The sequence below is a fragment of the Melozone crissalis genome, unplaced genomic scaffold (genome assembly GCF_028551555.1).
Source record: "Melozone crissalis strain CALT ecotype California unplaced genomic scaffold, PUWL_Pcris_2 ptg000061l_1, whole genome shotgun sequence".
Lineage (NCBI taxonomy): Eukaryota > Metazoa > Chordata > Aves > Passeriformes > Passerellidae > Melozone > Melozone crissalis.
In genome coordinates, this window is record NW_026535839.1 from 15,747,316 (window position 1) to 15,764,564 (window position 17,249).

Consider the following 17,249-nt stretch of genomic DNA (forward strand, 5'->3'; position numbering starts at 1 on the left):
CCGGCTGCGGGCTGGGATCGGCCGCGGGTCGGGACCGGCCCCGCTGCCCGAACAGGGCGGGGGTCCCTTCCACTGCCCCCTCCCTGAGCTGGCAGGTCCCCAACACACCACGGAATCCCCCTCCCAAATCTCGATTTCCACCTGATCCTGCTAGAGCTTCACTGCATCCATCAGTGCCACCACCACCTCCAGTGACAGAAATGGCCGTACAGGGACTGCAGGATTAGGAACCCACAAACTTGACCTTCAGAGCAGCTAACCAGCAAGTTAACCTGGTGACTGCACCGTCCATAGCTGTTAAAACCGTCGTACTCCTCAGTTCTCACTGCCTGAGCCGAGGCAATGAGCCTTAGGCCAGGGGATGTCCCCAGACTGGGCTGGCAGGGAGGGGCTGAGGGTGCTGCAGGGTTCCAGCCGTGCAGTTCTGCCAAGCAGCTCCAGCCAGAGACGTCCTCAGGGCTCCAGCCTTCTCCTGATCTCATCAATAAGCTTTTCTCTGGGGATATCAACCTACAAAGCAAACAGAGCAGCAGTAGAGAAGAGCCCTTTTAAGGACTTAGTGAGGATACCAATGCAGTTTGTGACTGGTTTTCTGGAGTCACCCAATAGATCTGTGCTATGGCCTCCCAAAGGAACACTGAGGGAAAACCCAGAGCTCTCCAGTGATCTCCAGAGTCTGGAAGTACTTTAAAACCTGGTGTAAAAGAGCATTCTCACCTCCTTTCTTGTTGCAACATCTCGTAGCTTGACAACTCCATCTGCCAGCTCCTGCTCTCCCACAATGGCAGCAAGGGGGATCCCTGTGTCCTCACAGTACTGCAGCTGCTTCAGCAATTTAGGATCCTTCTTGTACAGCATCTCTGCCTAGGAGGGAATGGGAAGGGTGAAGCACTAACCCAACTTTGCTCTGATGGATACTGCAGTAAAGCACCAAAACCAAACCCTGCAGCAACCACTTTACTGCTCTGGGCTGTTCTCTGCCTGCCTAGATCTAAAGGTTGGACTTGGTGATCTTAGAGGTCTTTTTCAACCTGAATGACTCAGACAGGCCCAGATCTTGGAGACAGACAACTAATGGAGTTGGTCTTGGTGTGCTAGAGCTCCCTTCAGGCTCTCTCTCCCTCACCTGTGACACTGCCAAGCCTAAGTCATTCCTTTACCTTGATCCCTGCATCCCACAGCTCGGAGATGAGCTTCATTCTGGCAGCCAGGAGGTGTTTCTGGGGTGTAGCCACCAGCACCTGGGTCTCAGTTGTTCGAAGTTTCTCCCCAGAAGCCTGAAGGGACAGACATGGGACATTGATGGGAGTGTCTCTGTGGGAATCTGCAGCTCACAACACCTCACCTCATCTATCTCCAGACCTTAACTCAGTCAGTGACAACCTGAGAACCTTTAATGAGCCCCCCAGAGATTCTGCATTGTGTCACACTGCTTAATTGTGTGCTGCTCTTCCTTGGGGACCCTGGCCAGCCTCCTGGGTGGGACCAGGACAGCTTCCCAGTGTCTCCTTTGATTCTTCAGGTACAAACACGTTGCCTAAGCTTCACTTGCAAGGAATCGCAGGCTTGGAATCAAATGATGAATCTCTATAGATGCATTCCTGGGGTTTATTAGAGTGAGTTCACAGCTGTTACCAAATTCATTGCTTCAGAATCCCCAGGACAGAAAACTTCAGTGGCAAGACACAATATAGTGACTGGGGCACAAAGCTCAGAGGCAGGCCCAGAGCTCAAGAATGTCTCTAACATTTCCTTAACATCTCCTAAGGAAAGCCCTCAGCTGCCTACACCTGCATCCTGATGTGCTGCATAAAAGGATTCTGTCTTTTGTGCATCAATATTTAGGCATGGGAAGTGCCACCCCAAAATAATTTTCCCTTGAGCACTGTGGAGCTGGAGAATAACAATCTTCCTAGAGGCTTCTTCAATAAACAATTATTGCTTCCTAGAGCCTTCCTCAATGCACTGCCTGCACCACTCACCTCCAGTCTCTGCTCCAGGATGGAGAAGATGCGCTCGATGCCGATGCTGACCCCCACGCAGGGCACCTTGCGGCCCTTGGCATCAAACATGCCCACCAGCCCGTCATAGCGGCCGCCTCCGGCCACGCTGCCCACGCTGAGCGGCTCCTCCAGGTGCTCGTGGTCCTGCTGCAGCAGCACGGCCTCAAAGATCACCCCCGTGTAATAGTCCAGGCCCCGCGCCAGGCTCAGGTCGAAGGAGATCTGCGGGGCACAAGGGCGGCCCCGTCACCGCCCGCTCGGGGCCCGGCGGGGCAGCTCCCCCTCCTGCCCCACAGCTCCTCACCTTCCCCGTGATGCCAAACAGGGTCAGGTACTCAAACAGCAGCTTCATGTCCCCCAGCCCTTCCTTGGCCACCTTGTTCTGGGACAGCTTTGGGTCCTGGAGAAGCTGCTCGATCAGGTCCAGCCCACCTGTGGGGAGCAGCCGTGCCTCAGCTGTGCCAGGGCAGCAGCACCGGGCATGGTGGCCTTGGCCTGCCAGGGCTGTGCCATGTCGCAGACATCTTTTTGTGAAAATCTTTTCTTGAGATTTTTTCCTTTCTGAGGAACTGAGGCCTCAGAAACAAAATGTAAACAATGGTTATCTGCTGCTGTGGAATGCAACAGGTGGATCCATGATTGGGTCTCCTGTGGATGTTTAGATTTGGTGACCAGTCACGACAGAGCTGGCTCTCGCTCTCTGTCCAAGCCAGCTGCCTTTGTTATCATTCTTTTCTATTCTATTCTTAGCTAGCCTTCTGAAGAAACCTTTCTGTCACAGACATCTTTTGTGAAAAATCCTTTCTTTAGGATTTTTCCCCCTTCTGAAAAGCTGTGGCTTCAGCAACAAAATGTAAACAATGGTTATCTGCTGCTGTGGAATGCAACAGGTGGATGTGTGATTGGTCTTGGGCGAATGTTTGGATTTACTGACCACTCACGACAGAGCTTGGTCTTGCTTTCTTCCTGGACACAGAACTTTTGTTATTCTTTTTCTATTCTTAGCTTAGCTAGCTTCTGAGAACTTTCCTCTCTATTCTTTTTAGTATAGTTATAATGTAATATATATATCATAAAATAATAAATCAAGCCTTCTGAACATGAAGTCAACCTTCTCGTCTCTCTTCACCCTGAAGACCCTTGCAAGCCCTGTAACACCTTTCCTCCTCTTTCTTTTTAGTATAGTTATAATGTAATATATATATCATAAAATAATAAATCAAGCCTTCTGAACATAGAATCAACATTCTCGTCTCTTCCCTCATCCAAGAACCCTTGTGACCACTGTCACAGTGCCCTGCACCTTCCATCCCCAGCCCTGAACAGGGCCAAGGGCAGCACCCTGTGGTGCTCACTCACCGTGGAGCTGGACATACTCCCCGATGCGATCGGCAGCCTCGGGAGAGAGCCCCTTCTCTGCCACCATCTCACTCCTCACTTCTTCCCATGGTATCTGTAGGGCAGAGAATGGCACCAATTGCTGCAGGATGTTCTCCTCACCCACTGCCTCCATCAGCCCACATGGGCACAACTTGTGTGGAACAACAGCCAGCAATCTCACTAACCACGCCCTTTCTCTCTCTCACAGGAATTTTTAACAAATCACCAGGCTTTATTCTTAACCAGGCCCAAGAACTCCTCAAATCCTTTACGGACCCCACCTCAGCTGCTGTGAAACTCTTCTCAACAAGAACAGCCACAACACTGCCCAGCCTAAGACATCCATCCCAAGACCAGAAGTGTCTCCCCATGAGCCCAGTGCTGACCTTGTCCAGCTTGTCGATGGTGCAGCAGGCAGGGATGAACTGGCTCTCTGGAACACCGCAGACATCAAACACACCATTCAAAATCCTACGGTCGTTGACCTGGGGGAGGGAGAGGCATGCTTACCTTGGGGACACCCTCTGATGTAACTTCTTTCTTTCCTAGTGTGTGGGAAGCTGCAGCTGTTGGCATTTCCTCATGCCTTTCCTCCAGCACCCAAATTCCATGGGAAGAGAAGGTGTAGAAGTATGAAAACCACCCTGTGACTATATGGATCTAGTCAGCTACTGGAATTCTGCAGACTGTGGTTAGTCCTGGAAAGAACTCTACTGACTGCAGCCTCAAGAGAGCTCCTGGTATTCCCAGCTTAAGGCATGTCCATGCTGAGGTCCAACCTTTGTATATACACCATGAGGAGGCAGAGACATGGGATGAACTTATGGGTGAGGCCTTAGAGTGGGAGCAGGTGCCACTGTGTAAAAGCACAGAACAATGACCACTGCTTCCCAGCATGGCATAGAGAACCCACCCAGTCTCACCTTGATGACAAAGTCCCCGAGCTGCAGGTCACTGAGGATCTCGTGCACGATCTTCAGGCACTCGGCGTCGGGAATCATGGGGTCAAACTGCCCGGCAATGTCAAAGTCCTGGGGGCAGAAGAAGTGATGGGAGCTCCTGGCAGAGGCAGGGGGCCTTAGCCAGGCACACCCTGCTGCTCTGCAGCAGCTGGAGTGGCAAAACCCTGCTGGCCCTGTGGCCTTGGTGGCAGCAGTGGCACCACAACACTCACGCACTGGTAGAACTCGCGGTAGCGGCCGCGCGTGGTGGCCGGGTTGTCCCTCCTGTACACCTTGGCCACGTGGTAGCGCTTCATCTTGGTGATCTTGTTCATGGCCAGGTAGCGAGCAAAGGGCACCTGGGCCCGAGGAGTTAAGGATGGGAACATGGACATCCCCAGAGCTGTAGAAGCTGAACCCCAAAGCCTCCCATCGCCCCTTCCCTTTGCCAGCCGCTTCCCAATTTTTTTCACAATCATGGTGAGATTCTTGGGGTGTCCTCTGCAGGGTAATGAGCTGGACTTGGATAATTCTTACAGATCCCTTCCAACTTGTGATATTCTATAACTCTATGACCTCTGGGGAGATCATCCCCCAGGCTGAGGATGAGTACAGTGAACCACCAGCGCTCCTTCAATGCTGGGACAGCTTAATTTCCTCCTCCAGACCCACTGTGTGACAATGTCACATACCCAAGGACACCCTCTCATCATTCCATCCTCTCACAGTGAGATCAGAGGGAATTCAATGCATGGCACAGCTATATGGACATCGAAGGAAAGAGATTTTGTTGAGATGTGGTGGTTGAGAAGGTCTGGGATGAACACCTGCAGGTGGCACAGCAGAGATGGAGATAAAACCAGTACAGTGGTGCATGTCCACAGCAGGAAGGGACTTTGCTGTGGGCCAGGCTGGGAGATGGTGTGGAGTCATGACAATGACAGCCAGACCAGCTGGGATGGCCAAGGGAGCTGCCATCACCCCAAAGGGACCTGCAGGCAGGCCAGGGTAAGAGCGATCCTCCAAGGCAGCGGTGGGCACTACCTTGGTGTGCCACCATCCTCTCAGGGTGCCACCATCCCCTCGGGGTGCCACCATCCCCTCGGGAGCACAGGATACAGTGAGGTCGTAGCGCAGGGCCAGCAGCTCCCCTCCCTGGTCCTTCAGCTCGTAGATGAGCTTCGCTCCCTCTCCATATTTCCCCACCAGCGTCTCCTGGGGAGGGACACAGGGGCTGGTGACCGGGTGGCTCTGGGCTGAAGGGTCCCCGAGGTGGGGCACAGAGCTCGGTCCCCACGAACCGGGCATTACACACAGACCCCTCCAGCCCCCTCGGACCTGAGCCCACCTCCCCGTCCCCCCAAAAATCACCAAGGGTGAATGCCCAGCGTCCCTCCCTGCCTGTCCATGCCCTGCACGGAGGGAGCTCCCAAACCCGTCCCGGAGCCCCGGGGGCGCTCCCTGGTCCCACAGCCCCCGGGGCGGGTCCGTTCCCCACACCGAGGGCGAGGAGAGCTCCCGCTGCGCCTCACCCGCAGCTCCAGCACGGGGGTGTCGATGGCGGCCGCCCCGTGCCGCTTGAAGCAGGACACCACGGCGCTCAGGAGCCGCTCACGGAGCGCCGCCTGCGCCGGTGCGTGGTCACGGGTGCCCTGCCCGGGATACAGAGCGGCCGTCAGCGGCAAGGGCGCGGGGGAACAGCCGGTACCCACCGGCGCCACCCCCGCTCCCCGCCTTTACCTTGGGTGTCTTCAGCACCGGCAGCCGCTCGCCGCCCGCCGCCGCCGCCCGCACCTGCCGGGACAGGGCTCCGCGGTCACCGGCCGGCAGCCAGGACCGGGCGAAGCTGCCGCGGTTCCCAGCGAGGCACAGCGGCCTGAGGTGGGGCCGTGCCGGCAGGCAGCGGACGGCGGCGGCGAAGGGGCCGAGGCGCAGCATGGCCGGCACCGGGACACCGGGAGCGCCCGCACGTGACAGCGGCGGGACACGTGACTGCGCGGGCGGCCGCGCTTTACGGCGCCGCGCGACAGTTCCCGGTGCTGTGCCCTCGGCTCGCCATGGCGTCCGGCAGCGGGGTAGGTGCTGCCGCCGGGGCTGCCCTCACAGTGGGGGCTGCCCGCCGAGTGTGGCCGCTCGGCCGCCCCCGCTGCTCATACCGGGCTTGGCAGGGCCCCGCCGCGCTGTGCTCCGGGCGGGGCCGGTGCCAGGCCGCGGGATGAGGGATGTGGCGGGGCCGGGGCTGCCGCGGTGGGCGGGTGTGTGTGAGGTGGGAGGGGGCTCATCCCTGCTCTCTGCAGCTCTGTGTGTGGGCGGTGGGAGGTTGGGGTTCTCCTGATACCTTCGGGGCTGGGATTGGGGCGGCCCCAGCGCGATCCCGCCCACGGTGAAGTCGCGGAGTCGCCGTCCCTGGAGGCGTTTGGGACACGGCAGAACGGGGAACTCGGTGCCCTGGTCCGGTTCACACGGTGGTGTTGGGTCGATGTTCTTAGAGGTTGGACTCGATGATCTCAGAGCACTTTTCCAATCGCAGTGGTTCTGTGATCCTCCCGTCCTAGGGCCGGAGCTCCGCCTGTCCCAGCCGCGGAGCATGAGGAGATGGAGCTGCCTCAGCCTCCGGGATGGAGGTGCCCACCCACCTCCAGCCCCCTGGCAGGGACCCCCACCCATATCCAGGGGCTGGGCGATGGCTCGTGCAGGTGGCCCCTTCCCTTCCCTTCCCCTCCCTTCCCTTCTCTTCTCGGAACCTTCCCTTCCCGGAACCTTCCCTTCCCGGAACCTTCCCGGAACCTTCCCGGAATCTTCCCTTCCCGGAACCTAACCTTCCCTCCCCTCCCCTCACCTCACCTCACCTCCCCGCACCTCCCTGGGTCGCTTTTTCCCTGTCCTGATGGAGAAACATCTCTGCAATTCCCTGACAGGAGGGTGCAGCCAGGTGTGGGTTGGGCTCTGCTCCCAGACAACCAGTGACAGGATGAGAGGAAACAGCCTCAGAAGTTGCAGTAGGGGAGGTTTAGGTTGGAAATTAGGAGGAGTTTTTTCCCCAGAAAGGGCTGTCCAGCACTGGGAGGAGCTGTCCAGGGAGGTGGTGGAGTCACCATTCCTGGAGTTGTTCCTGGATGTGTCACTCAGTGCTCTGGACTGGGTGACAAGCTGTGGATCTGTCACTGCTTGGATTTGATGATTTGGAAGGTTTATTCAACCTAAATGATTCTGTGAGTGTTAAGATGGGATGGGTAAGGTAGGTGCTGCAGGTGTTGGGACACCTCCAGTGCCATCCCAAAGCTGTCAGCAGCACAGGGGCTGTGGTTTTGAGGGGGTTTGACCAGTCTTTCCTTCCTTGAAGCCACTTACTGAGAAGTGAGACCCAGAGCAGCTGTGGCTGCCGCCTCCCTGGCAGTGCCCAAGGCCAGGCTGGATGGACCTTGGAGCAGCCTGGGATAGTGGAAGCTGTCCCTGCCCATGGCAGGGGGGTGGGACTGGCTGGTCTTCAAGGTTCCTTCCAATCCAAACCATTCCAGGATCAATTCCATGGAGTGGGGGAGGTCAGGAGCAGGATGCCTGCCTGTGAGGGAGGGTGGGGGCTGTGGCTTATTGTCAGCTGCCAGCTGAGAATTCCTGTTGGATTGAGCCTGGCCTGAGACTCCTGTGTTGTTTGACAGGCTTTGGTGCTGATGCTGGGCACACCATTGGTGTCCATCTCCAGAGGGAGCAGGAGGCTGTGGGGCACTTCTGGTTATTAATCATTGTTATTAATTTGAGAAGTATTCTCTGTTATCTAAAACAGCTCTGAGGTAAAGATTTTGGGGGCTTGCAGCAGAGCAATTCAGAAACATCCCTTCAAATACTGTCCAACCAAGATCTTGTCACGCAGTTTAGTTTAATTCCTTTCCCCACGCCTGGATGAGGCAGATTGGTAAAAGAGCTGCAAAAGACCATTTTCCTTTTATTGCAACAGGAGGGAGAAGCAGCTAATAAACCTCCCCCTCTGCAGGCTCCCACCAGCTACGATTTGTGATAATGCCTGGCATGCAGGAGAGTCTGGAAAATACCCCCAAACGTTAATTTACACTCAGTGATATTTTCTTTTCTTTTGCTCAGGGTGGTTAATAAAACCTGTTACGACATCCTTAAAGTGCTTAAGAAGCTCTGGGAATAAATGAGAATTTTTCTACGCCTCCCCAAGGCATTTTCATCCCTATCAGTAGTTGTTCGTTCCATTTGAAGGATTGCCAGAGGAGAGAACTTTAAATGGCTGTGCTGCTGCTGTAGCTCCAAATGGGATTTGTGTCCTTTGGATTGTGATTGGATTCTTGATTTGGCTGAGCGGAGAAGGCGATGGGGTGTGGGGTGAGGGGGGTCCTTCTCCCCCGGAGGTGTTTTTAAATACATCTTGTCCTTTCTTTAATGTGAAACTGAGAGGCTCTCCCTGCCATGCTGAGGGAATGCAGCTCTATCCAAAGGGGGGTTATCAGCTCAGGAAATTCAGGAGCTGGCTGAGTGAAACCGTGACTGATCCCAGGTGTGGGGGCCTGAGCTGCAGATGGGGCAAATGCTGGGAAGAGCTTGGGATGTGAGTGGAATAGGAATTCCCCAATCACTTCTGCCCTCAGCATTGGGGACTGAGTGAAATTCACCCAAAAAATAGTCTTTGTTTTCTTCAATGCCAGCCTCACCTGAATTCAGCCTGGCTTCACGCACATGCTGTGTACAGCTCCTGTGCCCCAGCATAGGAGAGACATGGACCTGTGGGAGTGAGCCCAGAGGAGGCCATGGATCTGCTCCAGGGGCTGCTGCCCCTCTGCTCTGGAGACAGAAAGCTGGGGCTGTTCAGCCTGGGGAAGACTGAACACCAATCTCTGTCCAGGGAGACCTTGGAACCCCCTCCAGTGCCTAAAGGGGCTCCAAGAGAGCTGGAGGAGGACTTGGAACAAGAGCATGGAGTGGCAGGACAAGGGGGAATGGCTTCCCACTGCCAGAGAACGGGGTTAGATTTAATACTGGGAATAAATTCTTCCCTCTGTGGGTGATGAGGCCCTGGCACAGGTTGCCCACAGAAGCTGTGACTGCCCAGAGCTGTGACTGCCCCATCCCTGAAAGTGCTCAAGGCCAGGTTGGATGGGGCTTGGAGGAACCTGGGATAGTGGAAGGTGTCCCTGCCTGTAGAACAAGATGATCTTTAGGGTCCCTTCAACCCAATCCATTCCAGGATTCTATTCAAGTACCCTGTCACTGCCAGATAGTTCTGTGGAGCTCCCAGAGGGCCAGCATGCCTTGGAGATGTTTCTGCCCTTTCCTGTGTGAAGCTGCAGGAGCAGGACAGCAAAACCTGTGGATTTTGTACAGGTGTTTCCCTGGTACCTCCAAGCCCTGCCTTGACAGGGTTTCAGAGCTTGTTCTTTGCTTGTCCATGTGCTCACTTGGGAATCCCACCCTGGTGCCTGTGATTTCGTGGCAAGCTCTGCGCTTTGATGCCTGCACCACGTAGACACTGCTGAGAGCAGACAGGCACAGCCTTCCCTGCTCCTGCAGGGTAATCAAACTCGCTAGCTCAGCCTGTGTTTTGCAGCTTCCTTGTCTGACATTGCAGCTTGGATTCTTTTGGCTTCTGGAAGAAGGAGGTGTAATCTGCTGCTGTGTTTGTCAGGGGGCACTTCCCAGGTCTGAGATCCATCAGTTTCAATTCCATTTGAGTCTGATTTTCAAGGCAAAAGCCTGGATGATCATCTCAGGAGCTGTTAAGATCAACTCATTTCTTCTTTTAGTGCTCTGAAATTATTCTAGTAGTAGCTAGAGGCATGCTGAGGGTGATTATCTTAAACCACATCCATAACTCCTGGATGGAAAACAGAGGACAGGGGGATATAATATAATTCTCCTAATTTTCTGCACTGGCCTCACAGGCCATGTGATTCCCCCTCTTTGCCCCCTCAGAGGTGATCAGGCTGTGGAATAAATGGTAATGAACTCTGTTTCCCTCCCAGACCAAGAACCTGGACTTCCGCAGGAAGTGGGACAAGGATGAGTACGAGAAACTTGCGGAGAAGCGGCTCACGGAGGAGAGGGAGAAGAAAGATGGTGAGCAGTGTGCTGGGCTGGCACTGAGCCTCCCAAACCCTGGGAATTTGGGAGGGACAGAGCAGTGACAAGATGAATCCCAAAGGGAAAGAGCTGGCTTGCTCCTTCCCTTTCTCCTTTATTTGCCACTGAGTATGGGTTTTTTTGACAAAAGAAATTCCTGAGAACCTTTCCAGGGGCTGACTCTTCTTTGGGGAAGGAGGACTCTTCTTGTTTCCAGTCATTTGCTGGAAACAAGATCTCAGAATGCAACTCAAATCAGAGCTGGAGATACTTCAGCTCCTGGTTCTAATAGGAGCCAGGAAACAATGAGGAGGAAATTATATCCTGTACTGATTTAAAAACAAAGGTGCATTTTCTGCGTGGATCAGGTAGTCCCAGATAGCCAGCAGGCCCCGCTGCACCAAGGGGAATGTGAAATCCAGCATGTCAAGCTTGACTTTTTGTTTATGTTTTAGGCAAACCAGCTCAGCCTGTCAAAAGGGAACTCCTACGGCACCGTGACTACAAAGTGGACCTGGAATCCAAGCTGGGGAAAACCATTGTCATCACCAAAACTACTCCTCAGTCAGAGATGGGAGGGTAGGTTGTGGTCTTATTGAGGTCTCAGAGTCATGCTGGTTAGACTGGGAAGCTGTGACACAGCAGGGACCCCTCAGAGGGCACCAGGAGCTGCTGTCCTTCTGTGTTTGGAGCCTGGGATGGTGGGGCTGCATTTTTCTACACCTAAACTGTGTCTCCTGGGGTAACATGGAACAGACCCAGCAGGCTGGGCCCCTTTGGACATTATTCCTTGGTATCAGTGTTGCCCACCTGTAGGACCAGCAGAGGCAGATCTCTGCTGCCTGCTTGGGTGTCTTTAACCAGGCCTGCTTGCACTGAGACCAGGACTGCTGCTGATTTGGGTATCTGTGCACTGGGAATGGGAGAAACATCCAGGTAGCTGTTCTTAGGAATGGTGTTTGGCCACTGTTTGTGTGATTTGTGTTCCACCAAGGTCTGAAAGGATTCTGAGCTCACCCTAAGCCATCAAAAGCATGAAAAGAATGTGTTGAGTTTGTGTCCCCTCAGGAGTGAAGCTGTTAGTGTCTCCCTGGGCAGCAGTGCCAGGGAGATGTGCAGCCCTGACCAGCACCCAGGGGTGGCAGTTCAGCCCCTGACTTTTGCAGCAGCTCTTAGGATGGGCAGAAGGCACAGCTGTGCTCATCTGGGAGTTGCACTGTGAGTGGTAAGGATGGCTGCACTTACCCTGCAGCCAGGTGAGAGGGCTGTGGAATAGAAACCTGGGCTGCTGGCCAGCCCTGCCTTGAGGGAGGGCAGTCTGTGTCACAGAGACCATCCCACCCAGCGGGGTGTGACTGGAAGGGGAAGATGCTGTGCCTGGTGTCTTGCAGAGCAGCTCAGAATTTGTGTATATCATGTCAGAGAGGTGTTGGTATGAGGGTTGGTACCTCCATGGCAGCCTGTCCATTGCCCTTGCTCCTCACTGGGGTCCTCTTGTCTTGGAGAAGTGTCCTGTGTCCCCAGTGACATGCAGATTGTCTCTTCTGTGGGTTTAGCTTTGTGTCATGCTTTAGGGTTCATTCTTCTGTGTCTTCTGACAGGTATTACTGTAATGTATGTGACTGTGTGGTGAAGGATTCCATCAACTTCTTGGATCACATCAATGGCAAAAAACGTGAGGAGCATTTCTCTGCCTCATGGGAGGGTTGGTTGAGTTGGAGGGACTGTTCGTTTTGTGCATCACCCATGTCTGAGGGCTGAACACTTATCCATGGATCAGGGAGCTTAGGAGATCAGCATGTAGGAGTTCATCATGAGAGCTGTGGAGATGCTGCCCTGATCTCCTGACACCTTCCAGGGTGCTGGGCCATTTTCATGGAATAAGCCCAGCAGAAACAGTGATTGGTGTACTCTGTGAACATATTTTCCCTGTCCTTCCTGTCAGTGCTGTGAGAAACCCAGGGTCAGAAAATTCTAGAATAGTTTGGGTTGCAAGGGACCCTCAGAGGTCATTTAGTGCACCCCCCAAATCATGATGTCTCCTCTGTAAATCTGGAGAGAATCTTTTTACAGCACTCAAACTGTAAAGAAGTACTTAGATAAGTAAAAGGTCTGAGACTGGCTTATTTTTGGATCAGAAACTTCTCTAGAAGTTGAGTACAAACTCAGAACTGGCTGATTCCTGTATCTGACTGTGGATATTGCTTCTTCCTGGCATGTTCAGAGAGGGGGGAATGTAGAGAAAGTAAAGGAGCAGTAGAACAGAACTGACACACTTTGCATGTTATTCCTGCTCATGAAGGTATTTTTGGCTCCTTGTGGAAGTCAGAAAATCACCTGTTTACAAAAAGGCAGAGATGTGTGTGCTCCAGACCTGCACATGGGGCTGTTTGAGAGCAGGAGGTTCAGTAGAAACCTGAGGAGTGCTTTTCTGTAGCTCAGAAAAGAAAACACAGTGTTTTAAAAACCTGTGCTTTTATGTGCATGGGAGGAAGGTGCTGATGTGCCTTGTTTGACATGTTGGGAGTTGAGCAAGAAGTTCATAGGAGAGAATCTGGAATCAAAAATCCTGCCATGGCTGTGTGGCTGGGCATGAGTTGTAGGGCTGAGCTGGGATTAGAAAGTGGTTGGTTGCACAGTACCTTAGTGTATGAGTATGTCTGGGAACTTTTAAACCTGTTAGTAAATCTGGCTCAGGCCTGCTTGTTCTTGGCAGCCCTTTTACTATTTCCTGGTGTGTAGTTTATGCTTCCAGGTGCTGCTGCATCTCTGGGACAAACCTGTGCAGGGCTGCTGGAGGGAACAGGGTGTTTGGATCCACTCAGCAATGTGGGTTGGAGGCATTTCTGGGGGTAGCCCTGTCAGCACAGGCTTACCCACAAGTGAAAAACTGTGAATCTGCTCTGAGGAGCCACTGAATCAGGCCTGACTTTATATTCTCTGCTTTAGCTGGGAATGTCCTGTGTAATCAGGATCTCTGAGTGCCACTCATGTCTTGTTTAGCATCGCCCACAGCTGAGAAATGCCAGCCTGTCAGTTTTATTCTAGCTCCTTTTTCAACACTCCAACCCTTTTTTATTCCACTGGTCCAAGATTAAATTTCCTGAGGCATCAGAGCAAATGACAGGGAGCATCCAAATAAGGAACCTTTAAAGAATAGTCTGTGTTCTTGTTACAAAGTAGTATTTGGATTGTTGTGGGTTATGGTATGGCCCTAAAGCCCACTCTCTAACCTAAGAAATCCTTAATCTGACCCTGGAAGGTGCTCTGAGGGGAGTGACAGGCAGGAAGGTGGGGCTGGGCTGTTTAAATCGGGATCAGGGATGGAGATTTCTGCTGATCACTGCTGATTCCACTCGTGTTCTCCAGACCAGAGGAATCTGGGCATGTCCATGCGGGTGGAGCGCTCCACGCTGGACCAGGTGAAGAAACGCTTTGAGGTGAACAAGAAGAAGATGGAGGAGAAGCAGAAGGATTATGACTTTGAGGAGAGGATGAAGGAACTCCGTGAGGAGGTGAGTCTGGGCAGCAGCTGAGGAAGCAAAGCTCCCCAGAAACAAGTTTGGGGAGGAAATCAACCCTGGTTCCTACCCTTGTCCTTCATAAGCATTGTTCTTGGTAGCTTGGGCTTCTCATCTGCTCCTATGAGTGGAGTTTGTTTTTCTGCTTTTAAAAAGTTTGTATTGCTGTCCCTAGAATCCCCTTTCTCCTCTTTATGTGTGAGAATAACTCTTGATGCTTCAGATTTCCACTCAGGACAGCACAAGTCCATTTTTTGTCCCCCACTAGTTGTGTTGGAACTTGTGTGGTCTGGTAGCAGATCTGCATTTTCATCCATTATCTTCCACAGCTCTTAGGATTGCTGGAATCCCCTTCCACAGGGCACTTGCTTCTGTGTGGCCTCCCCGAGTGTAGAAGGGCTTTGTGGATGGTGTGCTGTGGTGCAAGATGTGTGAGGAGGTGGTAAAAGACAGCAGATGCCTCTCAAACTGGCACTTAGATTTTAGTAACCATGAAAATCAATTGTTTGAAGACCCAACAAAGTTCTGACAGCTGAGAAGCTTCTATACGTGCTTCTCCTCTATTATCAGCCACACAACCAAAGGTTACAAATCACTGCCTGTTTGAGTCTCCCTGCCCAAGCCCTGAGCTTTGTTTCAGCACAGGGGAGCTCTTTGGGGTGCTCAGAGCAGCCCTGTGCTCTGCTCTCAGGCAGGCTGTGGTGCTGCTCAGCCCTATCTGTGTAGAGGATAGGAGGGAGCTGCCCCAGCAGCAAAGGGGGTGCTGTGGGTGGAAAAGCTTCTGCCAGTCAATGGATGGCAAGAAGGAAATCAGCAGCAGCTCCTGATGTAGCTTTCTCCAGGGCATGGCTGTGTTCAGGAGCACAGAGGGCAGTGATGAGAGTGTTGGGAGCAGTTGCTAAGTTGGGAGCTGAAGCCATGCTTTGGTGTCACCCAGTACAAACCTCTGGCTCTGTTCCAGGGCTCATGATCCTCACACAGCAAAACACTTTGATTAGAGCAGCTCAAACTCTTTGATGCCAAAACCCCCCTGAAAGCCTCTCAGAGCTCCAGCCTCTGTTCCAGTGAGCAGCTGTCACTGTGCCAGGCTGGGAGCCAGCAGGCATCACAGTCACTGCCACCAAGCATTGGACAAGGGAATGGCCTCCTGCTTTCAAACCAGCTCCTTGTCCCAGCCTTCATTCCAGGCTAAACCTGGGATGTTTGCTCAGAAGAGAGAGTTTGATGATGCTTCATTTTGTCTGTTTGTGTGTGTGTGTCTCTGCTCTTGGCCTGGGAAATGGGGTGGGTTGGATTCACTGGTGAACTTCCTCCTTGAGGACTGCAGGCCAAGATTTCTGCTGTTTATTTCCTCAGGAACAGCTTGGCTGCTGTGGGCAGGATTTGTGGTAATTGTGCAGTACCTGGTGTCTCAAAACTTCTTCAGCTCAGGAGGTGCAAATTGTTTTGCTGTTGTGTCCCTTGCTGCAGGAGGAGAAGGCCAAAGCCTACAAGAAGGAGAAGCAGAGAGAGAAGAAGAGGCGGGCAGAGGAAGATTTGACCTTTGAAGAGGATGATGAAATGGCAGCTGTGATGGGTTTCTCTGGTTTTGGCTCAACCAAAAAGAGCCACTGAACAGCTCTGGACTCTGCTCTTTCTCTAAACAGCTTGTTTTTACCCAGGAAACTCTGGATAACTCTTCAAAGACTTGATTGAGGACTTGTATGTAAATCTCCCAATAGAAGTTGGCTGGAAGAGTTGAAAAGCAATTCCATACTCTACCTGTGCTGCAGATCAAGCTCTGCCTCTCATTAGCTTCCCTTCTCCTTCTGTGTCCTAGATCTGGCTGCTCTGTGGCCGTGTGTGTGCAGGGAAGTGCTCTGTTGGGTACATTTTTTGTCAATAAAGTGCACATTCTGCACAGGTGGCCTGGTTCAGGATTAATCTAGTTGTCAACCAGGCCCTACTTGTCACCCAAGCTATGTTTGAGATGCTGGGAGGGATTCACTTGCTTTTATGCTCATAATGAAGGAAATGTGCCACAGCAAGCAGTGTGAGAGGTGCATCTTTATGGCTTGTGCTGAGCAGAGCTGGTGGCTGCATGGAGTCTGGGTTGCTGAAACTTTTCTGTGTGTTTTTTTCTGCAAGGGAGACTTCCCTCTTTTTGTGTTTTAGCCCATAATTTCAGTATCTTTAAGGAAGGGGAGAAATTCCTCCCCATGACTGGTCTAGGATAAAGCCAATGAAAGAAAGGTGTGTACAATTTGCCAGAAATAAATTGAATGTTTTAATGGGCCCTTTGGTGGGGTTTTGATGCCTTCTTTATTTTGAGAACTTTGAAGAGCACAGAGCTGGGGTGGCCTTCTGGGGACCCAGTGGTGGCAGAGGTGAGGTGTGTCCCTTCCTCTCCTGGCTCAGCTCCCAGCTGCCCTAGGCAGACCACTGCCATCATTCTTGTATTTTTTAAGTAATTCTGGAGCTGGGTGTAAGAATATGGAAGGGGAAGGGAGTTCAGGGCTGGGGACCTTCATTCCCATCAGGCAATCCAAGACAGGCTGGGCTGTGTTCCAGATTTTACCAGCCTCAGTATATTAAGGGCCATTTTTTTCCTGTCTGCTGGCTGTCAGTGTCTTTTCACCTGTACCTTCCCCTAAATCCACTTCATTTCTGCTTTTATTTACCTCAGTCAAACCTTGTGTGACTCATTTCCGTCTGCAGTTAGGATTTATATTTTGCATGGCTGGGTTTTGGTAGCTCTGTCTCGCTCTCCTCTCTCTTTTTATGTATATTGATGAAATCCTTGCGCTTGCCCTTCTCCGTGCTCGTATGAAATTTCCAGCCTGGGGAAGGCTGCAGTGTTTAGCCTGCTCTTTCTAATACATCTAGAACAAATCCTGTAATGTTGTGCTGCTGTTTTAATTCCTTAATCTTAGCCTGCTGACAGCTTCATTGCCTAAGGTCTTTCCGCTTCAATTCAGATTATAATCCCCGTTGAAGATGCTATTGAAATGATATATAGCCAGTCAGATACAGCTGTCCTTGGAGGTTTGACCCTTTTAACTTGGCAATCCTTTGACTTTGGCTCTCTGAGCACACGGGCTGGGAGGGCGACTTTCATTCCAGCCACGTTCCTGGCGCTGTTCAGGCTGCAGCACGTGGCTCCGGCTGAATGGGAGAGCGGAGACGCTCGCGCCTTTGTGCCCTCCGGGGTGCGAAAGGGATGCTGCCGTGCTTTCATGCACATTAAAAGTTTAGGATGTTTCAGAGAAGATTTAGCAGCAGCCATTTTATTCCAGCCACCAGCTTCGCAGACACCCAGCCCCTCAATGCAGCTGTTCAGTTGATGC

At 52.6% G+C, this 17,249-nt stretch overlaps 2 protein-coding genes across 2 annotated transcripts; one reads left to right on the plus strand and one right to left on the minus strand.

Moving 5' to 3' along the window:
• Positions 1-15: 15 nt before the first annotated feature.
• On the minus strand, positions 16-6,262 carry LOC128944548 (histidine--tRNA ligase, cytoplasmic-like). The gene is made up of 12 exons (XM_054287851.1): positions 6,065-6,262; positions 5,857-5,976; positions 5,444-5,539; positions 4,558-4,683; positions 4,307-4,414; positions 3,770-3,868; positions 3,363-3,456; positions 2,308-2,435; positions 1,983-2,225; positions 1,161-1,277; positions 718-864; positions 16-510 (listed from the first exon to the last, which is right to left on the minus strand). The coding sequence occupies exons 1-12, from the start codon at positions 6,260-6,262 to the stop codon at positions 454-456; spliced, it is 1,533 nt and encodes a 510-aa protein (XP_054143826.1). The 3' UTR covers positions 16-453.
• Positions 6,263-6,306: 44 nt separating this feature from the next.
• On the plus strand, positions 6,307-16,802 carry ZMAT2 (zinc finger matrin-type 2). The gene is made up of 6 exons (XM_054287894.1): positions 6,307-6,399; positions 10,306-10,399; positions 10,858-10,981; positions 12,004-12,077; positions 13,772-13,917; positions 15,394-16,802. The coding sequence occupies exons 1-6, from the start codon at positions 6,382-6,384 to the stop codon at positions 15,535-15,537; spliced, it is 600 nt and encodes a 199-aa protein (XP_054143869.1). The 5' UTR covers positions 6,307-6,381; the 3' UTR covers positions 15,538-16,802.
• The last annotated feature ends 447 nt before the right edge of the window (positions 16,803-17,249 follow it).